Raw genomic sequence first — 27904 nt, 5'->3', positions numbered from 1 at the left:
CAGAATAATCTCCATGGCTCCGACTCAGCGTCTTCATGTTTGCTTCTTCCTTGCAGGACCAGCTGTGTGAGATGGCATGAACGATGGCTCAGCTGTATTACAAAAGGACGGACAATTCTTCCTACAGAGACCGTATTCCTCTCCGGATAGTGCGAGCTGAGTCTGAGCTCTCCCCTGCGGAGAAAGCCTACCTTAGTGCTGTAGAGAAGGGGGACTATGCCAGTGTGAAGCAAGCACTAGAGGAGGCTGAAATCTATTTCAAAATCAATATTAACTGCATAGATCCTCTTGGCAGAACAGCTTTGCTCATAGCCATCGAAAACGAGAACCTTGAGATCATTGAGCTCCTGCTGAGCTTCAATGTGTATGTTGGAGATGCTCTTCTCCATGCCATTCGGAAGGAAGTAGTTGGGGCTGTGGAACTACTGCTTAACCATAAGAAACCCAGTGGAGAAAAGCAGGTAAGAGAGAAATGAAGGTTAGCTTTTATTATTGAAATAAATGGATCACACTTTAGAAAATAGAGAGTCCTGAAACGTGAAATGTGTTATATATTGACTACTTTTTTGGACACGAGAGAGGTTTTTCACTGACAAGGAACTGCTTAATTTAACTTGATCAAGACGGATGCCAGAGCATCTTAAAAGGCACTTGTATGGTCATTCATTAAAATTCATTCAAAATGTCATTGCGCGGCTCATGCTATTTTGCATAAATGCAAATGCCGTGATAGGCAAAATAAAGGATGCAGCAGATATGAAATGTCACACTTGATGAGGGAATGCAATATAAAAACATAGCACATAAGACTGTTAAGTTTTGCACTCTTACACAACATCTGCTAACCATTTAAAAAAGCTTCCTGCCCTCAAATGTTCCTGCTATTTATAATTAATCACATAGATAAATGAGACATGAAAATGCTTAAAACTGGTTTCCAGATCAGTGTACAGTATGAGTCAAGAAACAGGTTGCTTATTGTAATGTCTAGGAATCCTTCATTTCAATTCTTTTCATTAATATTTGAAAGAACTTCTTTCATGTTAAGGATGTTGGAAAAGAAAATTACTTCACGCATTAAACACAATGTGAAACACAAACATTGTTCACTTAAAGTAGATATATTTACTCACTATGGTACTCCATAAACTGTACCAGTGTGAATTATTTTAATTCATTCTTAATGGGCCACTAACTAGGGAGACTTGGTACCTCTTGATAATTTTCCTTTCAGTGATCTACATGTAAGAAAAAATAGCTATTGTATCAGTGCTGCTGATATTTCAATTTTGTTCAAATTTTGTTTGTGGTAAAAATCAGTATGTGTTCATGAAGTACCCAGGCAAACTTTTAGAAACATTCAGTATTTGGTCATATAAATATCAAACTGTATGTACTGACTTACTTTAAACACACATACATTTCATATTTTATTTGCCATGATTAAAATTATGTATTGTTTACAGGTAGACCCTACTTCACACTTAACACACTTTAAATAATATGTATTCCAAAACTTCTTTCTCACACAAGTGATGTACTGCTGTAACAGACAAGGGGCAAAATGTCTTACACACCAGATGTTACAAAGGAGAGGTGAAAATATATGGAAAGTTTTTTGCCTGTACATTCACAAATTCACAAAGGTGTTTTAACAGCATATTCAGTATAATCACAGTAATTGTATATGGACAATATTTTGTTTCCATTTTTATTATATGACCAATTCTCCTAGTACCATGAGTTGTTAGATACTATTGTAATAATTCAGGGATTGTTTTCATCCTAAAAATCAAGCCAGGAAAATTCTCTGCTCTAGGTTGGTCTGGCTGTCCTCAAAATCATGTCTTATTATTACTCCTGTAGCAGACACTGTAGATCACTAGGTATAATGCATCTTAAGCATTATTCTGTGACCATGTTTCTTATTTTTTACCTTAACATCCACTAATATCCCTTTGAGTTAATCAATAGGTTTTTATAACTTGCTGTTTCTGGGTCTGGCTTACTGTTACTGAATCATTGAAAGAAGGACGGGAACGTATTGGGCCATTGTCAGGGGGAAAATTAAATTGTTTCAATTTGCTGGTGAATTTTAGAAAGGGCCGCTAGTTCTGTCAGACCTCCAAGTAAATACAACAGAAAAGCAGAACTGAGGCAGTAAAGGTTTAGAAGTAAGAAAAATTGATGAGGACCTCCAGGAACTATTTTGACAAAACACACATGTAAGCAAAAGCTGAAGGTTAAAAATTGTGCATATTGTTTTATTTGATGGGTGAAGCAAGTATTGGATATAAAATATAACATGTAGCTAAATCTGATCTTTTCCCATCTGTAACATGTCTGTTAGGTTCAGTATGGTTTAATCAGGACCACTGACAAACAACACAGTTGGCCACAAATACCTTAAATGTTTACCAAACTCCTGTTTTTGGTTTTGACAACAATGCAGACTAATTTCTATGCACACTTTACATTGTTTTGTGACACTTAATATATTATTTTGTGTTTGCATCACATCACAGTTTATATGGCCAGCAGCCTTATCACTCTGCAACTCACAACTGGCAACAAATGGAAGCTAAGCAGGTGTGAGCCTGGTCAGTACCTGGATGGGAGACCTCCTGGGAAAAACTAAGGTTGCTGCTGGAAGAGGTGTTAGTGGGGCCAGCAGGGGACACTCACCCTGTGGTCTATGTGGGTCCTAATGCCCCAGTATAGTGACAGGGATATACTATACTGTAAACAGGCGCCATCCTTCAGATGAGACATAAAACCGAGGTCCTGACTCTCTGTGGTCAATAAAAATCCCAGGGCATTTCTCGAAAAGAGTAAGGGTGTAACCCTGGTGTCCTGGCCAAATTTCCCATTGGCCCTTACCTATCACGGCCTCCTAATAATCCTCATCTATAAATTGGCTTCATTACTCTGCTCTCCTCCCCACTGATAGCTAATGTGCGGTGTGTGTTCTGGCGCACTATGGCTGCCATCGCATCATCCAGGTGGATGCTGCACATTGGTGGTGGTGGTGGAGGGGAGTCCCCATTACCTGTAAAGCACTTTGAGTGGAGTGTCCAGAAATGGGCTATAGAAGTGTAAGCAATTATAATTATTATTATTATAATGTACTGTAGAGCATAATATGAACTAGACAGTAGAAAGCCTAGAGGCTCATCAAGCCAGGGTTTATTCTACTTTCTGTAGTGAGAGTATTGGGATTATACGACTCACTTGCTGATGAGAACCTAGCCCTTTGAAGGTTTACCATGAGCAATTCTGACCAAATCTACCCATTTGTAGATTTGGATGAAATGTGGGTAAAGTGCCTACTGTAAATCTAGGGTACAAGGGTAACATATGAAAGACCTAAACCTACAACACTTCTGTTGCTGCTCAAACAATGCTGCTCTTTCTAGATACAGGTGATTTTTATGTAAACAATTTATTATATTACATGTCTATATCTATGTACTACCAGTTCCTATCTATATATCTTGCTTTGCCTTCCTTATATACATTATCAAGTTTTTTTTTTGAGAATTTGGGAATTCAAAGCAACAAATGAAGGCTCACATCCCAATTTTCATTATGCAGTGTCCTGCAAAATATGTAAGGTTAAACTAATGTTTAACCTCATCCACAACCCATAAGTCCATGGTTCCTTTTCTAGTCCAAAAATGCTGCTGAAGAGCCCTTGCAGCACATCCTTGCTGCTACAGTATATATTCAAAACACAGAACATGTCCTGGAAAAACAAAGGATGTCAATAGCCTGTGTTATTGAATTTCCTAGGGGATAACTACTCTCATATCTATTTTTTTTTTTACAGGTTCCACCAATACTTTTGGACAAGCAGTTTTCGGATTTTACACCTGACATTACCCCCATCATTTTGGCTGCACACACCAATAACTATGAGATAATAAAGCTATTGGTACAGAAGGGGGTTTCTGTGCCCCAGCCGCATGAAGTGCGGTGCAACTGTGTGGAGTGTGTCTCCAGCTCAGATGTTGACAGCCTACGGCACTCACGTTCCCGGCTCAATATCTATAAGGCCCTGGCCAGTCCTTCTTTAATCGCCCTCTCCAGCGAAGATCCCTTTCTCACGGCCTTCCAGCTGAGCTGGGAGCTGCAGGAGCTCAGCAAAGTGGAAAATGAGTTCAAATCGGAGTACGAGGAGCTCTCCCATCAGTGCAAACAGTTTGCCAAGGACCTCCTGGATCAGACAAGGAGCTCAAGAGAATTAGAAATGATTCTGAATTTCCGGGATGATACGAACCTGCTGGAAGATGAGAACAATAACGATCTGGCGAGATTAAAGCTAGCAATTAAGTACCGTCAGAAAGAGGTGAGTTCTTCTGTCTTTTATAAATAGCTCCTCTTTAATTATTCGTGTTCGAGGAGATAACACCTTCTAGAAATACTGTGAAGTGCTGAAAGCCTGTTAAAATGTCCTCCTGCTATGTTAGTCTCAGAAGTTTTGGCATTAATGACTTTTTATTATTAATCTGTATGTAAACCGTTTTCTTAACTTTATATGATTCTCTGCATTTAGGGAATCAACACTGAGAAAGATTATTTAAAGAAAATTGAAATTTCTGTTTTTGGCCCTTTCTCTTTCTTATCTCTTCCTTTACTGTAACACGTATGTCTAAATAAAATACCTGACATTGAGCCTGCTGGTATTTTGGGCATATGAATAAATATTATTTAAAAGGGTATCTTATATTTATAATGATTGCAATTATTCATATATTCATACAGTATATTGCTTGGATTTTGCTTTTAAAAAGCTTTTAGACTCTCAGACCTTCTCCATTAGATGGAGTTAAGTAACCAAGACATAGCAGGAATGTATCATATCCAAGATCTTTTTGATTTACTGTGTTAATCTAAGAAATTTTTGGTTCAAGTGCCTCTTACAAATTATACAGACGGAGACCAGTAGTGTAGGGAAAAATATTTAACTATATGTCAACAGAATAATCAAAAAGCTTAAAAGATGAATTTGTAATTGTACTTTAAGTAAATGCTGGAAATTTTGTAAGGATAATATATGTTTTATTTTTTTAATGACGATAAACCATATCTTCCTATTCTAATGTTATGCCCATGTGGGGCAGAGCTCTCAGCCCTCGGTTTCCTCAAAATCCAACGTACATTCGCTCGAGGAACCAAATTCCACCTGGGCCTATTCAGAATCTTTCAATTGTCAAAGCTTTCTCTGAACAACTAACAAGTGTTTCATTTCCAACCTAGGTAGTGCAGTCAGCAATACTTCATCACTGAAGGATAATGCCTAAATCTGCCTCAAAGATTCCTAGTCTGACTTGAACCTGTTCTGCCTGTCAGCAGCCAGTTGCCTTGTCAGCACTGGACCAGTGGCATGGTTCTGTGCTAGAATATCTATACAGCAGCTCAGCCCCCTGTCAACATTCATCCTGAGAGCTGCATTCGCTTTCCACTATTGTCTGAATCTGGTCTCCATTTTTCTTCCTCAGTCTCTGCCTGTCATCATTCTGCTTTGGCAATCTCCATTAGCCTCCATGCATCTATCCACTTTGGCTGCCACTGCCTACCTCAGACTTTTTTCACAAGCCCTCACTGGGTTATTGTGCTTGGATTCTCCAGGCTGTCAGCAAGACGTAGCTGTTTCCATCAGTTAGCACCATCATAACAGACTGACAGAGCCAAGATGTGAATTGAATCCAGCAGAGTCCAGTGACATGCCCCACATCATGGCTCACCATGAGACAGCCCTGCAGGCACAGGAGGCCAGTGCAACAGAACTAACGGGTGCTGTGCAGGACCTGTGAGCTCTGATGCAGGATATGATGCAGACCATTGCCACTGCCAAAGCTCCTGCTTCCATTTCTGTCCAGGCTCCTGATTCTCATCCAGCCCCTGTTCCTGTGCCAGTGTCCCACTTCATAGAGCTACAGATGCATCCTACCCTTCTGTTCTTGTGGGATCCTGACAGCAGCAGAGGCTTCCTGTCAAGATCGTAATCCCTCCTCTTAAAGGCACTCCGGCTCTTTCATATTTTACCTGATTTCATGCCCCTTATCCTGCCCCTCCTTATTTAAGCCTGGTGCTCTCACTATTCTGGGCTCAACATTGGGAGATGGATGCCTGGCCTACCAGCGGATCCAGGACCGACCCGAGAGCATATAGCATAGTCCAGGGCTCGGAGCGTCTGGCCTTGTCTTCTTGTTTTTATTCCCTGTCCCTGTACTGAATCCCGTTCCGGTTTTTAACCTTGTCTTGTTTCGTCTCGGATGGATCACCCAGTTTTGGACCTTGGACTTCACAAGCCTCTTCTCAAATTGCAGAGAGGAGGGGCACTGGCACCTGTACTGCCCAGTATACGCCTCTCACACAGTGACATGCTTCCTCTGATGCTTTCCTAGTTATCTATCATCAATCCACTTGACACCTTCATTAAATCAATTGCAGCAGGCAACTTCCTTGACCAATGATTTGGCATACCCTGATTCTCTACGAACCTGACTCTGTCAGTACAGGCATTGAGTTGGAGACCCCTTGGCCCAGGATACATCCTGAAGAGAACCATTGCCTTGACCCTGATGGTTGGCATGCTGCAGTGGGAAACCATCTTCTTTCTGTGCATTCTATCTCTGTGCTGCCTTCTGGTTTTGGGGTTCCCTTGGCTCCTGACTCAAAACCCATGAAGACTTGGACTGATCCTCCAAGGCATTTCTTATTTAGATCCCTACCTGTCAAATCCACTGCCTCACCTCTCCGCCTCTACCTTCTGCCGTGGACCTTGACACCTCTGGTCTTCCAGAGGTGTACCATGACCTGGCTGATGTCTTCAGCTAAAAGCACAGACACTCCAGCAGTATAGGGACTACAACTGCCCCATTAACCTCCTGTCCCAAACCATACCACCAAGATGCCAGCTATAAGCCCTCTCTGCTCCGGAAACCAAGGCAATGAATGAGTACATTAAAGAAAACCTGCGGATGGGCTTCATCTCTTCAGGTGACATCACTTGTCAGAGCCTGTCACCTGTCATTCTGAAAAAGGATGGATCTCTCCACCCCTGTATTAACTACATGGGGCTAACTAAGATTAAGAAGAAGAACCAGTATGCCCGCCTCTGATTCCATCACTGCTGGAGGGGGCTAGCCAGGCCTCCATCTTCTCAAAAACAGACCTGAGAACGCTTCCTGGAACTGATGTGCCGCCACTTCTGATGGCCTTCCATGAGGGCAGATGCGGAAGCAAATTTGGCAGCCTATTCAACTAGTAGCTGAGCCAAGGACTCCCCTGCAAATATCTGAATGTCCATGACAATCCATCTTCATAACTGGTCTGCCCCGCTTTCCAGGCCACTTCATCATTCTGCCCATCATCCAAAGCCTCACATTCCTCTTCCTTGGTTACCGTCCACCCCCCAGATGGTCTTCATCAAGGAAGTGTTCTGGCTCCACGGATTCCCAACATCCTTTGTCTCCGACCGAGGCCCCCAGTTTGCCTCCAGATTCGGCCAGACCTTCTCCCGACAGCTGGGCATACGGATCGACCTGTCCTCTGGATATCACCCTGAAATGAATGTCCAAATGGAGCAGGTGAGCCAAGACCCAGAAGCATACCTGCAATTCCATATCTTGGGTTTCAGGATGACTGGGCTCCTCCTCTCCCTGGCCCAAGGTGTCCGGGAACATCATTATCAACACATCAACAGGTATTTCCATTTTCAGTGCCAGTCCCAGCTGACAGGTCCACCTGAGACCTGAAGGGGTATGAGGGGTCATGAGAGCCAACCTCCAAAAGGCCACAGAGTAGCAGAAATGGACGGCCAACCATCACCTGAGGGCTTCTCCACCCCTGAGGCCTGAACAAAGTGTGTGGCTGCTCTGCCTGAATGAGCCCGAAAGATTCGTAGTCTGTCCTAAACACGTTCTGCCTGTCAACAGCTAGTTGCCTTGTCAACATTGGACCAGTGGCATGGTTCTCTGCCATAATTTCCATACAGTGGTGCAGTTCCCAGTCTACATTAACCCTGAAAGCTGCACTTGCTTTCCACTCCTGTCTGAACCCTGTCTCCATTCTGCGTCCTCAATCTCCACCTTTTGTCATTCAGTTTTGGCATTCTCCATCAGCCTCCGGTCATCTATCCTCTAAGGCTAACTCTGCCTGACTCTGACTTTCTCAAATTCTCAAGCTTGTGAGCAAACGTGGCTGTTTCTGTTAGTTACTTCATAACATCTAAGCAATGACAAAGTTTTAGGATTTGTGTTACGTGATCTTAAAACATAATCATATTGCTATAACGTAGTTGAGCTGGACATGCATACTTTACAAGTGCTACTTTTTGAGTGCAAGTTTGATTAAATTCGAATCAGTGATTAGAATCTGTGACCAGGTAGTAAGGTGCATTAAGGAATTAGCATTAGTTCTAGGGATACCTCAAGGTTCCGTGCTTGGCCTACAGTTTTTTGCAGTATCTATTGTCCATGCAGTATGATCTTTTTCTCTGTTCTCTGCCTAGTAGTTTGAATTTATATTGAATTATACAGTAGGTGAAACAGTAATCATGGTTTTTCCATTCTATTACGTATAACCTAATGTTAAATTAAAGTACTAGTGTAGTGCAGCAGAAATTGATATTAATATTAATATGTTGGATTATATTTAGTGATATAAGTGAAAAAAGTCACTTATAAAGAATATATTCCCTAACTTAAAGTATGTGACTCAAGTGTTACAGTTGGTACTCTTAGACACAGACATAATGATTTCTTTAGACAAAAATATTGAAAAAGTTGCAGATGCATATTCTCTTGCTTATTACTAACATATTAGATTCCTTAACAGCTTCTTAATTAGATGCAGTATTAGGATAAGCACAGGAACAAATCCAGTTTTTCTGTTTTCAGGACAAGCCTTTGTTTTGGGAGATAATATTTTATTTTATGATCTTCAGATTTATGAAACAAGGTGCCTGAGCATGATAAATAACAATGACCTGTACAGAGTTTTTGAACTGTATTATTTATTTAATAGCGCAGAAATGCTTTCCTACTTGCAGAGCTGTGCACAATATGGTTTTTAATAACTTTTACGTTGGACCCTGCTGTGACTTTGTTCTGATCAGACTAATGGCAACTGCAGTCCTCAAGATTCAGAATCATGCAGATTTCCGGGGCTTTTATTCTTTCATGGCTGATTTAAAGAACGCATGAATTAACTTCTTAGCCAAATAATTAGTAATTAAGATCAGAGCTTCACTGAAAACCAGACAACCCAAAGGCCCTCAGGGACAGAATCTATTCGTGCCTAAGGACTTAAGTGCCCAATACATTATTTGTGTTGGAAGTAGAAGTTAATCATTTTTCTCTATATCCCCATCTTCATTTCTCTTGCATTTGTTTCCCCAGGGATTCATAGCCCTGTTCTCTACCTGGCTTTGACTGCTCTGACAGCTGCTCTGTAGTCAGAGGTGATAAATCAAGGGGAGGCCTTTAAACTACTAAATCCCATTTTTCTGGCTAACACATAGCACTTTAAGGTGTGTTAATTTATCTCTGTGTACAGTACCCTCCCAAGTTAATATGGATGAGTAGAAAATAGACAGCAGTTGAAATTTTTCAGAGAACTGTAAATGGGGTATTCAAAATGATAGACATGATCATTCAAAATGATGCTCAGCAAAATTACTGTCAGATATTCCTTGACTATAAGGTACCAAGGAAATTGAAATGTCATTGTGAGACATAAGCCCTAGCAAGTTGTTGTTGTTGTTGGCAGTTCACAGCTTTCAAAGCACTGCAGTGTGAAGTGTTACATATGAACTATATATTTAGTAGAGGAGTCCAAAAATTGTTTTCTTTTCCCTTTCAACTGCAAGGAAAATCATCCATCATGAATATCTGACAGGAAAGAATTTTTCCTTTATTTTGTTTTTTGGCTGCAATCATTTTGCAGTGGCTTTGCAAACAAAATATTCAAATGCATTTCACAATTAAATTAACTGCATTTAAATTTAACTGAGAATGGTCATGCCCTCTGCTGTAAAGAAAGTGCTAATACAGGTCTTTGTGGATTATGTGTTGGTATTCCATGCAAGTTCATATTGGAAGTTCATGTTTGATCAAGGGAATCTAATATGTTTTAGAATAAATTATTTTTAGACAAATGCCCAGAATATACAGTATATACAGTAAGTTGAATACGATTTGTACATGAATATGTTGTCATGAATTATGTAAGATGCTGAAACAGATGCTTGTTTAGAAATTAGAGACATCGTGATGAAGAATTTAAAATAAATGCCAGGAAAAAAATAATGTCTTACGCTAGTTTATTTTTAATTGTTAGTTGTATGCTAGTTTCCGCATAGGGAAGCAAACCTGCAGTATGCATAGGTCTTATACTACATAGTGTGTGTCTTTACATTGTGTGCCCACAGAGCTTTTTTGTGTAAAACCATATACTGTAAAATATAACTGAAACAGTTAGTATGCCTTAAGACCTGTACTCAATAAACACATTTTAAATAGTGGTTAATTTAGCAAAAAAATTAAATTTTTAGAGAAAAATAAAATTCCTGAAAACAACTCATGTCCCACCAAGGCAGCAACAGAATGTTCCAGTGTTCTAAATTTAAAATCTTGGGAGAAATTGCACCTGTTTAATTGATGCAGATTTTGAAGCTGATAATGAAAGGTGCAGGAGTAAATTTAATTAATCAGGTCAGAGTTGTAACGAAAGCGTTCTTTCCGGACCCTATGCAGACGACACAATCCGGGGGTGAGTGAGGAAAACACTGGGAAAAAAGCATGCAGGGGTCAGGAATGAAAACAGGGGGCGTGCCCATGGTGCGCAGGTGTTCTGGGTTGTGAGTCCGGGACAAACAATCCAAAACAGAGTCAAATGAGAAATCCAAGACAAACAGGGGGGAGGGACAACAATCGTGACAAGAGTGACAAGAGCAGCTTTAAAATGTAAAACATTCTCTAAGAAGAGAGTCATTTGTTTTGTATTTGAGCTTTGCTCCTTCTAACATTTACACAAGCACAAGATAAAACAAGGGATCTGCAGAGATCTGCAGTTTTAAATAAAATAGCATACTGTATGTGTCCATTTAACTATCGAACTGGACATGTTATGAAATGTTTCAGGAGAGAGGTTACGGGTCATTAATATTGCATTTCATTTAAATGATCATAATGGCTTTTGAAAGTGCACCTGAGACTTTAAATGCCATCCTCTCTTCTTTTTATTCTTTAATTGCATATCTCACATAACTTAGGTTAAGAAGATTATCTTAGTAAATGCCATCGATATTGTGTTTCATCCTTTGAGACTATGAAAGTTTCTGAGACAAATAATACAAGATGAAAATGAATAACATTGAAGGAGAGGTATGGACAAAATACCCATGCAACCTGGACTTTGCATAAACAAGTCTATATTTTATTGCTTGTCTAGAAGACCTACCAAGATGGTTGATATTTTTACAAAAATTGGTCAATTTCTAAAATGCAATTGACAAACAGTAGGTTATGAATTGAAAAAAATAATCTCAGTCCCACAAACTGGAATTGCTCTTTCTGGTGGTGTCTCACATTTCAAAATACCTTACATTACAATTCTATGAGCTTTAAGGACAATAAAATACTATATAAAACTTAACTATTTTACGTTTAACATGGGAGGATGAGAGGCATATAAGCAACTGCTTTGGTGTTTGGTTTGACTTAATTTGACAATTTAGATGTTCCTATGGTTACCAAGAAAGCAAACTGACCTTATACAGGAATACCTTCTGTTGTTATGTGTAGCTGTTGTTTCGCCTTTTCTAATAAAGTAACGCAGGGCTGGAGTATCTCTCTCTTATTTTCATGTTTGAATGTAAGAAATATACAGTAGTATTGACAAAATATACTCCAGAAAAGAATTATATCACTGCACTCACTGCTCTTCTGATAGAGCAATCCTCAGATGGAGTAAGTATTGATTCCCATATGCATGTGTTGTTTGTTGCAGTACTGTTAAAAAATAAAAAATAAAATATTTCCACCTTCAGCTACAATGGAAAGCCTTCCAAAACAAAGACTTCCAGTTCTTTGGTGAAACATCAAAAGGTGTTAGAAATATAGAAAAGGTGCTAATTAATTGGAACAATCTTAGTATGGATTAATCTCCAAAATATCTGCAGCCAAATTTATTAGTTGTCTGGGATATATGTTAATGGAATTCTTTAGGGGAAAAATGATAATTAAATTCATGACAGGCTAAGAAAAATAAATTAATACATCAGGGAACAGTGATCAAGTGATTCCACAAGGAAAATAGAAGATTTAAAAATTCTTAACTGTTATTCATACTATGCACTGTATTTACATTTTTGTAAACCTTTTTACTGCATGTTTAAGAAACTTTCAGTTTTACTCTTGTTGGCATCTTTCAACAGTGTAAAATAACTTCTATTGAGGACAATCTGTCAAATAGTTCTTTTTATATGCTGAAGGCTGAAAAAACATGAATGTAATTAAACTCTGGGTGCTTTAAAGAAATTGTTAGATTTAATTTTACTTTCACTAAACTCCTGAAAGAGCAAGGATGGCCTCCTCTTGGTTGAATTCTTTTTTTAGAAAAAGTATCTTGGGGCCCAAAATAACTTATTTTCAAATAATATGTTTAGTCATGGCACAACACAAAATGATCAAGGGTAAACCAAAGCACACTGAACAGACAAGGCAAAAGAAAAACCTACAGTACAGTATGGTAACTAAAATATCTTTCCATCTATGTGCCTGGTACCTAGTGTTCAGGCTGGATGAAACTCACACGCTCTTCTGACTAGCAGACTTGTACGGATTTAGACCAGTATAGTTTGTGCTCACATTTTGTATAGAATCAGGCCATCCATTCACAAGCTACTTACTGTAGGCACTTCTAATAAAGTTTTTGGTCACTGTGTGAATCCCTTGCTTTTCACATTTCACATTTGGGTGAAAGACTTTGAATCTTTGACCAGTGCTTTTCTATGTGTTATGCATCAGTGTAGAGAGCATGAGTTCATAATGATTTTCTGTAAAAGAGAATGAAGGATGTGTTTGCTTTTGTGTGCCTGGCAGTTGCTTTTATGCAGTTGTCAGATATTGTTGACAGCTTTGAAAGCATTACAGTTCACCTGAGGTACTTAGGTTCAGTACTTGGTGCAGTGGTGTAATAAGCTATACTGTGTTGGATGAGGCACTTAAGATGGCAAGCTTTATTGAAAAACCACTTATCAGGACTCATTGTATAGTTTTTTATAGGAACATTTACATTCATTAGTAGAATATTTCTATTTGTAATATTAAAGATTGGAGAATGTTACATTGTGAGCTGTTAATGCCCAAAATGACAACCCCTCAAACAGCAACTGATTATCCAACATAAAATGAGTAAAATACCTTTATACATTGTGTTTGACAAGTAGTATAATCGAGCAGTTGGCAGAAAACCGAAAAGATCGTGATTATACATGAAAGGTGTATCACTTTTATTTTTGTGGGGAATACTTCATAGGGAGAACAGCATTCCAAGATTTAAAACCTAAGAGGGCATTGTTAAAAAGTAGACAGTTTGGAATATGCAAGGTGTGTAATGTGAGGCACAATAAAGAAGAATCGCTTTAAAATTTAGATGTAACATTCAAAACTAGAGAATAATAGAATGTTTAATAAAGAATTGTCTAACTTGATTGGAAGAGACATGCACACCAGAAAAAAAAGAAATTAAGTACAGGTACAAGCTAAGTTTTCATCAATAGTACACAAACACAAATGACAGACGTCTCAGTGATAAAAGTCATTCATTACAAGGTTACTGCTTATCACAGGTGAATAGAATCAAAGCAATCTCAAGTAATTCATGACTATGTAATAAACAATAAGGAGATGAATTCAGCTGGAAAGTAAATTTGAAATAACTCATAATATGGTATTGTAATATGTAGTATGGTTCTGTTCAGAGTTTAAGAGATCAAACCTAAAGAATTAAAAAAATAAAAGGAGGGGGATGGGTCAATTTTCAAGACAAACAATGACCAAGGTTTGGTAGAAAGACTTTATATACAGTACTGTATGAGGTACTGTATATCTTTGAAAAAAAGACCTTCATGCATAAACAACAGGGGGTGAATACAGAGCAAAATCACACCTATACTTTTGTATTCATTGACTGACATCCACAGAGATAAACATCACAGTAGACAAGAGACATTTAATCTATTAATTAAATATATTAAGTCACACATAATGTTGTTTAAATATATATGTACTGTATCTGTGCACATACATACTGTATATATAAATAGTTTTACGTTTGTTTATGTTGGGTTAATCAACATAACACGAGCTGAAACATTGCTTTTTCCTGAGCCTCATCTAGCTGTGGTTTTCATAATTGCACATATTTGTACAGGAACGTGACATTTAAGAAATAAATTGTGATTTTATCAACTGAAACAATTGAGCACATTCGAATAGCCATCTTTTCCATCACATTCTTGAAGTGCACAAAGACCTCATCTCCGTTCAAACTATTGGAATATAAATAGAATATATTTATTCATAATATAGTTAGGCTAGATTGACTTCTGTTATCATACTTGCATATGCACAACAGATGGACCTGACAAGATGCCACAGTCATTGTCTTGAGATTCATTACAGAAAAGGATTTTTATACAACGAACATGTAGGTTGAAGGGTTACTTTCTATAATCTGCCTGCTCCTGTTTTTTCTGGTTTTCCGCTTCTTTCCTGTTTTGTTGTGTGCTCCTCAGCATTATGCTGGTTAGAAATTAAGAAAAGAAAAGGCTTCTGAGAAGATTATTCGAGACTGAAAGGGATGAAATAAGATTTGGAATTCTATCACACATGAAAGAGACGCAGAGAAACAATCCAGCCTGAATACACTCCAAGAATATATACATTTCTATATGGGAGTACTGGCTTTTTTCTTTGATTGCTTTGTAGATATCTATCAGTTCCACATGTGTCTTTGGATAATGGTTCAGCAGTGTGTTACAAAGACTTATTTGACACTAATTTGCTGTCATACCACACTCCATTGCTGCCAGCACTGAGAAATCAAGACCATTACTGCTGCAATAGGTTTTCAATATAAGATAACAATCAAAGCACAAAGCTACGACAGACCAACAAGCGACAGGCACTAATGAGAGAAGGCAGGTGATATTATTAAGCTGCCTCTAGGAAATACTGAGTATATTATTCAGGGATGGGCAACTCCAGTCCTTGAGGAATGTAGGAGTTCTCTGGTTTTCTGTCATTGCTTATCATCTCTTATCAGAGGACAAAGGCACCCCAGTGGGCTTCTTGAGAATCAACACTGAAACAGGAACCACAGGACACAAGTGCGAACTTCATGGAAGTGTGTTAACAGCTGAGAACAGGAGGCACTTGTTTACATTACACAAAGTGATGTCGGGGCATGGACAATCTACCTGGCCATGCTGTTGAAGCTTTTATCCTGGCTCTTTTGACATGAAGAGCTGCATTGGATTAATTAAGTGCTGACTCTTAAATGGGCTAGATGGGCCAAATGGCTTCCATCTTCCAGATAAAGTTCTTATCTTTAATTAATTGAACTAATTGTTTAAGGTGGATTTTTAAGTTCAGATGTCACTCATGGAAAATCACAGCCCTCTGATATATAATATTATATTATAACATAACCCTGAATACAGCCACAAGCCTCAACAGTTAAATGTTTTATTATACTGTAGATATACAGTACAGTCCTGTATAAACTGGTGTAAAAATGTTTTGTCAAGACTTATTCCTTCTTGTTGGTTTATATAATGTATGTATGCTGTACGTTATACCATATACAGTATGAGCCATGTACAGTATGAGGTATGATTATAAATCATATATTATACATCTATAACCAGTAAATTGTTTAGAAATAAAGACCAAATTTAATTCCTTAAGACTATGGTACCCTCAAACTAGGGTGCCATAGGTTCTAATCATTCCCATCTTATTTAGAAAAAAAACTTAGTTTCCACTTTCCTGTAAGTGAAACATGATCGGCCTACTTTATAATGCATCCTTAAAATGTAGCACTATCAATTTATTATTTAATCATTAATTAATGATTTGCAATTAACAAACTTCAACATCTTCTGTGTCAAGCTTATTTGGAATGTTACATTGCGTTTTAATCATAATTCATTAATCATTATTTGTGAAGGATACCCCCCACTACAGATCCTGAATGGATGTCCAAGTAAGGTGTGTAGTTCTAGGATTTGCAGGATATCGTGGCCAGAATTTTGCACAACTTTTCTTGGGTTCCTCTAGACTTAAATTAAGCTGAAGAAGTCTATTTCAAGGAAAAGAAGTTCCAAAATTAAAAGATAAGATAAGATCACTTTATTAGCCATATACAATTTCTTGCATTAGGAATTAATCTTTTCACATAACCCCAGCTTGCTCTCCATGAGACACACAGACAGGGAAAGAACCTTGGGGTCAGAGCACAGGGTCAGCCATTGCACAGCGCCCCTGGAGCAGTTGGGGTTAAGGGCCTTGCTCAGGGGCCCAACAGAGTAGGATTCCTCTGCCAGCCGTGGGATTTGAACGGGCAACCTTTCAGACACAGCCGAGATCCTTAGCCACAGCACCACCACTCTGCAGGTGTCTCTGGGTACTATGATTCCCGTTTTAAAATGGTATTTTCTTTCTTTGTCTTCCCAGTTCGTGGCACAGCCAAACTGCCAGCAACTTCTCGCCTCTCGCTGGTATGATGAGTTCCCTGGGTGGAGAAGACGCCACTGGGCAGGAAAGTTCCTAACCTGCGTTTTCATCGGACTGATGTTTCCAGTCTTCTCCATCTTCTACCTGATTGCCCCCAAAAGCCGATATGGACTTTTCATTCGGAAGCCATTCATAAAGTTTATATGTCACACAGCTTCGTACTTAACTTTCCTTTTCCTGCTGCTCCTGGCATCGCAACACGTTGTAAAGACAGAGCCAAACAGACAGGGGCCCGCACCAACTACTGTGGAGTGGATGATTCTGCCCTGGGTTTTAGGTATTTAGCAGTTTATACTTGCTTAAGATTATTTTACATGATTTGTACAAAACATTACAGAAGCTTTTTCACTAAATCAGCATAATTGAAACATGAATACGATTCTGCAATACCTATGAAAAATAATGTAGTTGCACAAGAGGCAATTTAGCCACCCGTTTTCCATTAAGAATTCAAAGCAGACGCTCATGACACCTAAATTACACTATTTCTTACACTCTATTGAACAGCAATATTAAATCACAGTTTATAATACAGGTTGGCAAGAGGTCAAATCTTCAGTTAATTTAAACCCTGCAAGTAAAATAAACAGAATAAATTACAATATTACAGTATGTGAAATGTTTGTAGGAGAAAAGAAAATTAGATTTGAAAAGTCAATCAACATACTGTTCTGTGGATTTTGCTTTGGTTCTGTTTGGCCCTTATATCATTCTGAAAAAGTACTCCAAAAACCACACCTTTGAATCATTTAGAAGTGAATGTGTGACCGTCGCGGTTCCGCGCGCACTCGTGCCTTCTGCTACTCCACCCCTCAACACCTGTGGCGGGAACCTGTGTCTCCGGCATAACGCAACAGGGAACCAGCCGCATGAGCTAAAGGAGACCTCACTCAGCCCAAGCGACTGAGGTCCCTGCTATGCTTAGAGAGGACGATGACGTCACCGTGTCCAAACTAGCGCCGCAATATCACATTGTAAAATATTCTCTTTGCTAAAAAAAGTCTCTGTCAGACACATGACCGGAAAGAAACTGACCAATCAAAAGCGAATACTTTGTCAAAACATTGTGGTATCTCAAAACCTCTGTTTCCTGAACCGGCTGAAATAAGTTTATAACATTGAAAACATAAATGTTTACGTATCTCAATTCTATTTTTGATATCACACATTGTACTTTATTAGAAACAAGTATCAGATTTTTTTTGTAACAGTAGTTGAGGGTTAAATGTTCTAAGTACTTACCAAACACATAAATCAGACACTGCACAGACAGTTTTGGTCTTGTGATTTCTTCTCAGCATGACTCTGGAGCACGTCAATTCTAAAATCCCCAAACACTTCAGCACTCAGGGTGACAAGTGTTTAATCTCTCTGCACCTTTGGCTCAGTTTCAATGAGAGTTGGAAAGCAGAAAAAAAAACTAACTTTATTAAAAAAAAATAGTTTTTAAAACTTTTTTTAAGTATGTAGCATTAGCTCTTAATATGATAAGCTAAGGAATGGACTGAACATGTCATGTTGCATTGCATACAATCATTTGGTTGGCAATAACTTTCCATCCACAGAACAAAACAGAACAGTATGTTGCAATTTCTGATGAGCTCTTTCCTTGCCTTGGTAGGATTTATATGGACAGAAATAAAACAGATGTGGGATGGAGGTCTTCAAGATTACATCCATGATTGGTGGAACCTCATGGACTTTGTAATGAACTCTTTGTACCTGGCAACAATCTCTCTTAAAATTGTGGCATATGTGAAGGTAATGAGGTGTCTAAGATATTAACTTAATGTAAAGAATGCACATTTTCCCTTTGTCATTTCAGTTGCTTGCAGATTCATGTAAATATGGCCTCAATGGAATATGCAAACAAATACTGACTTTCCCACTCTACGATTTACTATATTAAAAGCTGATTTAAAGTGAACGTGCCCCAAAACTTGTTTTCACTTGTAAAACTGGGATAAACACAAAATATTTTCTTGTTTGTACATTTATCAAATGCATGCATGAAATACCCCCAAAATCAAACATACTATAGATGCCGTATGTATTATTCATATTAATCTAATTTGTACAAACACACATTGCTTTTGTGTAAAGAACAAATAACAAAGTCAGTTTTGACTTTGCTGACTTAATCTTTTTGATCCAAACTGATGGGACCTCTGAATACCTTAGTATCAGAAACCTTTGCTTAATGACAAGCGCAACTTTAACTGCCAAAGCATAGTGTCATTTTAAACATGTATGTAAATGGAATTAAATAATAATATTAAGCATGATATTTTGACATTCTCCATAACACTACCATATAAACATTTATTATTTACTGTAGGGATCCTCGAAGTTCTGAATGTGGAGATTTGATTGTGAAGTTCTTAAGTTTGACTGTTCTCCTGTATTGCTCTCCCCAGTACAGTGACTGTAAGTCTCGGCAACAGTGGGAAATGTGGCATCCTACCCTCGTGGCTGAGGCAGTCTTTGCTATAGCGAACATCTTCAGCTCACTGCGACTGATCTCACTGTTCACTGCAAACTCACATCTTGGACCTCTGCAGATCTCCCTCGGGAGAATGCTGCTGGACATTCTGAAGTTCCTTTTTATTTACTGCCTGGTATTGTTAGCCTTTGCAAATGGGTTAAACCAGTTATACTTTTATTACGAGACAGAACCTTCGAAGGAGAACAATTATTGCAAAGGAATCCGGTGCGAAAAGCAGAACAATGCATTTTCGACGTAAGTACTGTAGGCCGCCAAGAAATTTCAGCATTTGGACTATTGTCATAAAATAAGTTCTGCTTGGATGTCATTATAATTTAATTCCTTTTAGTTTAACTTCAATAAATAGTATGTGTTTTATGTAAAAAAGTTAAATGCTAAAACATCCTGAAAAATAATCATATTTCTTTATATACCATAGATGTATTTGCATCATGAAAAGAGAGACTGAAAGTACCAATTACAGTAGGTAAAGATAAAGTGCGCATTGAATTGATAAATAACAATATTAACTTTTGCCAAATCTCTCTCTTCAGGCTGTTTGAGACCTTGCAATCTTTGTTCTGGTCCATATTCGGATTGATTAGCCTTTATGTGACAAATGTCAACGCTCAACATGAGTTCACGGAGTTTGTGGGAGCTACAATGTTTGGAACTTATAACGTGATCTCTCTGGTGGTCTTACTCAACATGCTTATAGCCATGATGAACAACTCCTACCAACTTATTGCTGTGAGTTTCAAGTCCATACGTCACAGGGCTCATCCGACAGGGGCAATATAGTACTTACAGTATCACATGCGATCAACGCTTTTTGCTGTATTGTCCATGGTCATTCATTTCAGAGCTAGATCATAGAAAAGATATATTATTTGTTTGAGTTTAGAGTATCTGTTACTCTTTCTTTCTTAAATAAGCTACTGGTAATCAATGAACTCCAGCTTTGCTGTTGAACAACACCATTTCGTTTGTGGCCAAATGAAATCAAAATGGCTGTACTGTATAGTTAGCTGGCCTTTCCAACAGATGCACTGTGAAAGCCATCACTGATGGAGTAATGAAATAGGGCATAGGGCTGTCCAGCTTTGGTCCAGAGGACACACTAATCACGTCTTCCTAATGATGGGGAGAACAATTAAAGATTGTTTATTCAGATACCTGTACTTCTGTTCCCCAGGACTGAAGGACATTCAGGTTTTTTATTCCTCTCAATCTCCTGATTGAAGCAATTAAACAGTTTGATCGCATACAATTCAATTCTTCAATATTTTTTTTAGATTGGGGATTACATACTTACTGTAGCTATAAAATCTGTTCATTAAACCTCTCCAGAACCAGAACCAGATACAGTACCTGCACTGGGACAGCTGCTTCATGTAGCTATTAGCTGTTTTGCTGCTTTTCAGTCTTGTATCGTGTCTGTCAGTCCATCTGTTTTATCTTATATTGTTTTTCTAGGATCATGCTGACATAGAATGGAAATTCGCAAGAACAAAGCTTTGGATGAGCTACTTTGAAGAAGGGGGGACTCTGCCTGCTCCTTTCAATATCATCCCCAGCCCTAAGTCAGTTTGGTACCTGATTAAATGGATTAAGAGACACATCTGCAAAAACGCAAGAGCTAAAAGACCAGAAAGTCTCGGATCACTAGGCGTAGGTTTAAAACCAAATGTGTTCACTAAAAATGCTAATCAATGCAAAGTTGTTACTTAAAGATTACATATGGTATATGCTTATGTTAAATAAATCATACTTAATATATATGGTAATTATATTAGCATATAGTTAATAAATATGATAATATTTTCCATATTTATTTCCATTGAACTGATAAAAATATAGACAACAATGAATGTCTCATTAATTTTATACATTAAAATGTTTAAGAAATATACGTAAGTTTTGTTTATAATACAAATATGACACTTTCTCGTAATTCAGGGTTGGGGGTTTATTCCACCTGAGGTTTTTTAATTGGTTTCTCAGATTAATTATTGAGAACACTCCATAAATGCTGTAAGCTGAAAACAATTTACAAAATCTGGTTGAGCAAACTGTTGCAGCACAGACCATATGTTTTGAACTGTGAAAAAGGTTATGTCTGCTGTAATTAAAAGTGAACGTTGTGTGATTTAATTCTTTCTTTAACAGAGACGTGCAGCTGAAAATCTGAGAATCAATCACCAGTACCAGGTAATATAATACCTTAGTCCTGTCCTCATGTGCTGTAGTGTTAAAAATGTCCACAATTATTCTTGGAATTGTAATTTCAGTCGTTAATCTACAGTATTTTATATTTCATACAATGTATCCCTTGAAGCTACATTCAACATGCACATTAAGGAGCAATTTACAATTGATTTTAAATAGCTGTAGCAATTCTGATACTGATTTCAGTCTTGTAATTATGGTTTACAATGGAAGCAGATTGTAGTTTATTGAGGTGGAGTTTTCTGTGAAGTTCCACTGGAGGAGACTCAAAAATAAAATGATTAATATAAATTATTTTGATTCAAAATTATATTTAAAGTAAAGTTCAAATAGTTAAATTTATGTTGATTAATAGGAGATTAACAATATCCTGTTTTTGTGCTCCTCCATTTTATACGCATGTGCATTGTGGGAATTTTTAATGTGAGGTTATTTTATATATTTTAGGAGGTGCTCAGAAATCTTGTCAAAAGATATGTTGCAGCTATGATCAGAGATGCAAAGACAGAGGAAGGACTCACTGAAGAAAATTTCAAGGTAAATCTGTTATACTAGAAGCAGCAGATTTTTGATGGATGTTGAAGTATTTGTTGCCAGACAAAAATTAATTTTCAGTGTTATATATTTTAATGTTTAACATTGTGCTTTGTGATTGTTTCTTGTGAATTTGCACATTACCAATGCATTGAAGCAATAAATTTCATCTTCCACTCATTCTTTTCAGTGTAACCTAGTTATTTAATACAGGGAAGTATAGGTGTAAAATTATTAAATAATTTATTATAGAAAAAATAGAAATAGAATATGAAGGAGCAGTTTAACCCCAATAGGTTACAGGGCTCAGTACTTGAACTTTCCATTATTCAGTTAACAAAAAGACTGTGTAATTACAAAATTATAGAATAGAAAACTTTTAAGCAAAGTACCTACAAATTACAATGTTGAGTGCCTGTCCTCTCAATTTCCACTTTGTGTCCGCTGTTACTTTTTTCACTGGCTGTCCTGAATTAGTGTTCTAGGATTCTGTGTTCAAGGCAAACCAGACTAAGAGAATCAGTTCCTTTTTGTTATGCACCTAATGCTAGAAATTAAACTACTCACTTATCTTTGAACAAACTGCAGAGCAGTGATGTTGTTTTTGTTATACTGTATGGTGCCCAAAACTGTACACAAAGAGTAAGGGGTCTCTTTTAATGAAACTGGCAGAGTTTCAGACTGAGGTTGCAGCATAGCTGCACAATCACACACATACAAATCCAGTGTAACTTCTCAGACACAGGTGACACATGTATTCTGGAATCAGATCATTTAAGCTGTTATCAGAGTGAACACAAAACATTGAAAATTCACAAATGTTGTTGGAATGTTATTGATTGGTTTCAGCTACACAAAATGTTTTAGGTCAGGTATAAAAAGTACAAATTAAAAAAAGGTTTCTTTAAGCAACACGACTAGTTTTTAATTTGATATTCACCTCTGGATAAGGTATTGGACCAGACAAAGAGAGATTGAAAACTGTGCCTAGCTGAATATAAAACTACAAAGTTAAAATAAAAATCAGGAATGCTCTCTTGCACTATATTAAAGTGAGGCATGGGGTTTCTCCACACTCAGTAAATCTATTTAAAAGAAAACCTTATTGGATATTTACATTGCACATGTGGAACCATTTGGACTTAAAACTGTGCTCTTTTACTATGACTTTTGTTCTCATTCTTAATGACAGGTGGTAAGGGTTAATCTTAAAAATGCGTCAGTTGATTATCTTTGATCATTAGCTTGTGAGCTCCTTGTTGCTGTAAAAGTGTGTTCAGGTTAATAACTGCTACTACTTAGTAATGATGTGATGAAATGAAACTCATGTGCTAATACTCACTTGAAAAAATAATTACCTCCTTGATCCTTTAATGGATATATGTTCCTTTGTTCTCTATTGTTCTCTGTTCTTGCTCTAAAGAAGACCTGTTGGTCGAAACGCATCAGTTGAGCTTGCAGTGATTTTATTCAGTGAAATAAAAAAAATACTGCTTTTATGAAGAATTCTTTGTGGATATGGACTTGGTTTTTGTGGGAGTTGCTGTCTTATTTCCCCTTCATCGGAGGAGAATTTGTTTTATCCAGATTTCCCAGGATGTGACATCTCATGTTCAAAAAAACATTTTTTCAGGTACTTTTGTAGCGCCGACATTTGTATTAAAAAATTGTAAATAATGTTTTGACAGCATCCCCTGTTGCAAATATCTGGACTAAGCTGCTAGGATTTTATGGTGAGATTCTTCTGTAAGAAAATAAGGTGTGAGATGATGTAAGTCAATGAGACTGACAGGGACGGTTCCAGCAATACTGGAGCCCCTGCAGCTCTCCTTCCCACCCAGGACACACAATGGAAGGATGAAATGTAAAAACATTGGCATATTCGTGTGTTTAGTTTCATGTATGTGTACCAAAAATCATTAAAGGGACTGAAGGGCTTTTTTAACCCACTAAAAATGAAGAACATTTGAAGTAACAATATCTTGCAATCACTTGTCAATCATTTTTCACAGTAATACTCAAACTGGCCAATGCCCTGTGGTGCTCATCTTGCCTCTTTAATCTGAACAAACATATAGACCTATAAAATGCATATAGACTGTCTTACAAAGTAAAAATAAATAGTTAAAAATGTCTTCACATCTTCAAGTTTTTTATACAGACAACTTTAATTCAAAACCTGCAGTGCCCCCTTGCTTTAACAGCACTCGCACTGGTGCTGCTGTCATGAACTCCAAATGCAAGTCAGTGTGGGCACATACTGTATCACCACAGCTGTTGTATTCCTCTGCCTAACTACAGTATATGCGCATGTATCTTTGAGGATGCCTATTACTGGCTCTAGGCCTAATGCTTTTGTGCCATGAGAAAGATATACATAGAGTTTTGAAAATGATTTGAAGCCAGGTGGCACCTCAAGATGGACTAAATGTGGATTAATATGTTGTTCTACTTCAGGCATGAGACCTCAACATCTGCAAGGGAGAAACAGGGGTTTGTTTTCGAAAGATTTTTAGGAAGATGCTTTCACAATAGACAGGGTATGCTCAGCAAAGAAGAGATACAGTAGTACTGTCCTTGTGGAATATTAGGTATCCCATTCCCCATTGCAGTATGGATGGAATCTGCCAGTTCCTTTCAGGCAATGAACTTTTTTTTCTTCTGTATACTTCATAATCGCTTCATATCAATGTCTTTCCATTTTGATGTTTGCTTAAATGTTAGCAATGCTTGAAAAAATAAAAATTGTCTTAGTCCTTTCAGTTTCTTCTTGGCATTTTCCACTGCATCTGCTGCAGTAAGCTTTATGTATTGTCATTGCATTGCAGATCTTTTGAATGTCATTTTGTTATTTTGTTTCTCATCACAATTTAATGTTGACTGATGAGAGGTTTTGCTTGAGACCAAGCAACAAAAGTCAATGTCTGAAGTCATCTTTTGCTACCACAACAGCTTTGTCTTATGACTCAGTTGTACTCTTCTGTTATTGTGTACAGTATAAAGGAGACCAGTTAGAATTTTAGTTTTAGGAACTGAAGAATTTTATTCTGTATAAACTCTCAAGATTGAGAGTTTTTAATAAAGGTTTAACTAGCTTGAAAGGAAAAAAAATACACGAGATTCAAATATACTTACCATATTTCCAATGAAAACATTAACATGTGTGGTTTCCAATTAAGTGTGGTTGTCTCTTTGCTTTCAACCAGAATGGATTGTGCCCCCTGTATAACGTTTGGTTCCCTGGAGATACCCTTAGAAATGGATACAACAAAAATAAAACATCCCCACATCCAAGTTTATTCTAATTGCACTATTTTACTAATACTTTCCTGATTTCCTAATTTTTTTTCTTCTTACTGGGACACAAGCTTAATGTTAAGAACTGGAATGACCCCAGGAGAACTGAGACATCTGGTGACCATACTTAGACAGCTACAAATAAAATGCAAGAGAGCATTATAATGAGACAAATTACAAGAAAAGAATTTCAAAACAGAAAATTGCTTTTCTTCTTCAGCTGTGGAAAAACTTTAGTTTCTTCTCAAGAGTGCATTTTATGCCTCATTTGGATGAAACAAGAATTGATTGTTTCAGACTATATCTAAAAAAAAAATTAATGAAGAATGGGGAAAGTTATGTTAATGAATCATTTGATTACATGAATATTTACCAGCATTGCCTTAAGGGTAGTTTATTTTACTTTGTTCTTTAAGAAGAAAACTCAATTATTAATATATTTGAAATGTTATATGAAATATTGAAATATATATTTTTGATGCTTTAATGATATTTCTTTTTTTTGTGGGTTTAGGAGTTGAAACAAGATATATCAAGTTTCCGCTATGAGGTTCTTGGGTTAATGAAGGGGAACAAGAGCTCAATGCCTGGAAGTAAACTGAACATAGGGGCCTCTAACCTAGCACACTCTGAGGAGCAATTTAAATATTCCCCTGCAGCCAGTGATGCTCAACCAAAGAGCAAACTTAACCTTTATAATGTAACTACTCTGCTTCAGCAAAGTTCAGGCTCCAAAGCTTCTGAAACCTACAATGGCCTGATAAATGGGTCTGCAATTTTGGTCTCTGAATCATCACGGGAAAAGGGTCTAAGGAAGGATTTCCCAAAAGACATTTCAAATTTTGCACTTTTCCATAGGCGTCAAAAAGTAACCAACCCTGGGCAGAATACGGGTAAGATCTACTCAGTTTCTGAGGAAGTTGACGAATATGAACCAGAAGAAATATCTCGTATAGCAGAAGTACCAGAAAAAGCAGAATCCTCTGCAAACAAGCATTTAGAAGCAGGTTTGAAAGAATGTGATGATGAACTGGACAAGGAGGTTGTGCATGAACTGTCTGCTGACTGTGACCCCAGTGAAATCTCTCCAGAGAATACAGAGAACCCCCAAGAAACACCAGGCAAGAAGCATAATGAGTCAACAGAGAAGAACCAGGAAATTAAAATAATGGAGCATGAAAGTGAATTGTGACAATCAAATCTGTACAGACCATCAAGGAATGCTTCATTTTGTCAAAGTGGTGTCAATCTAGTAGTAGGACTGACTAATTCCTTGAGCTGTTATTACAGGAAAAATGAAAAGTTCTGGTCTTAAACAACAGAAAGACATCAGAATTTTTGAAGAGCGAGTCTTTGTAATCCACAGAGGCAAAATCTGAGAGGACAGAAGCTGAATATTGCTCTTATGAGTCTCCATAGAATTTTGTTTCAAGAGAAGGAAAAGTGTGCTGGTTCTGAAAACTGGGAAACCCTTGTGTTTGGAATCATTTACATCCTGCATGAAGGAGAAAGTTAATTTGTAGTGATGCAGACTCAGGGAATGGTGTGCCAGAATTAATAGGATTTGAACACACCTACAGTACCAAATGTCTCCTATTTCCCTATGTTATTAACCCAGTTTTAGGGAAGCTCTGTGTGAAGAAACGTATTACTATATTTTGACATGGCTAACTTGTCTGTTTTCTAAGGCAGGTGGTTTAAAAAATATATGTGATAGAAACAATTCAATAACAACTGTGTGCTGTCCTTTAAATATCCTTTCTTCTGTAAATAAAGAGCAATATCTAGCATAGACCCTCTGTTCTGCAGCCTGCCTTAGAGTATACTGTTGTTTTCAGCACTTTACACTTAAGGATATTATAATATGTATAAAAAGGAATTTTTATGGTTTTGATGCAAAACAGTGTTTCTTTAACAATTTTTCTATGCAAAACTTTTCAATTCCTGAACTACAATTGTAACTTTTCTTCTTTCACCCCATAACTTTAAGAAATAATACATGCATTCAACAGAGCTTCATATTTACTTGTTACTTACATTCCCTGTATTTATTTCTCAATGTAGTTAGAAAGGGTGTAATAATGAATGAATGATGTTCAGACGAGACCATTAAACCTTAAGTATTGTCATTTTGTGGATATGTTCATTTGCAGTATATTCACCTAATTCTTTGTTTTTGTACCTTAATGCTACCTGTATTGCAATTCTAGGTATGTAAGCCTCGTAATTGCACATGCAAAAGGAAAGTAAATATATTCAATTTAATTTCAAGAACATCTGAACTTAACATATAAAAATGTAATATAAGGGTATGCATAGAAAACTCTGCAATTGTGTATTGTTTTTAGCCAAATATTTAGTGTTATTCCATGAAATTTAATTTCAGTTGACAATGCACTATACAAAATAAATAAAGCAACATTATTTATTGTCTCATTATTTTTTTAAATAAAATTATACATTCTAGTTTAACATTTGTGCCTAATGACTTCATTGCTCAAGCGATCAGCTCAAATCATTGCACAATATTCTTATTGTGTGAGAACCA

At 37.3% G+C, this 27904-nt stretch overlaps 1 protein-coding gene across 1 annotated transcript; it reads left to right on the top strand.

Moving 5' to 3' along the window:
- Nucleotides 1-56: 56 nt before the first annotated feature.
- Nucleotides 57-27349, top strand: trpc4b (transient receptor potential cation channel, subfamily C, member 4b). Its single transcript, XM_088921126.1, has 10 exons — nt 57-461; nt 3830-4348; nt 16752-17088; nt 18433-18572; nt 19229-19551; nt 19851-20046; nt 20773-20967; nt 21466-21507; nt 21973-22062; nt 25871-27349. The coding sequence occupies exons 1-10, from the start codon at nt 84-86 to the stop codon at nt 26546-26548; spliced, it is 2898 nt and encodes a 965-aa protein (XP_088777252.1). The 5' UTR covers nt 57-83; the 3' UTR covers nt 26549-27349.
- The last annotated feature ends 555 nt before the right edge of the window (nt 27350-27904 follow it).

Source organism: Atractosteus spatula, chromosome 7 (genome assembly GCF_055471065.1).
Source record: "Atractosteus spatula isolate fAtrSpa1 chromosome 7, fAtrSpa1.hap1, whole genome shotgun sequence".
Taxonomy (NCBI): domain Eukaryota; kingdom Metazoa; phylum Chordata; class Actinopteri; order Semionotiformes; family Lepisosteidae; genus Atractosteus; species Atractosteus spatula.
This window is presented reverse-complemented; position numbering and strand designations above follow the sequence as displayed.

Bases quoted from the DNA above. Each gene is read 5' to 3' on its own strand.
- trpc4b (XM_088921126.1), top strand. From the start codon at position 84: ATGGCTCAGCTGTATTACAAAAGGACGGACAATTCTTCCTACAGAGAC. The intron at 4,349-16,751 runs GTGAGTTCTTCT...TTGTCTTCCCAG, and splicing joins TTAAGTACCGTCAGAAAGAG to TTCGTGGCACAGCCAAACTG. The intron at 19,552-19,850 runs GTAAGTACTGTA...CTCTCTCTTCAG, and splicing joins CAGAACAATGCATTTTCGAC to GCTGTTTGAGACCTTGCAAT.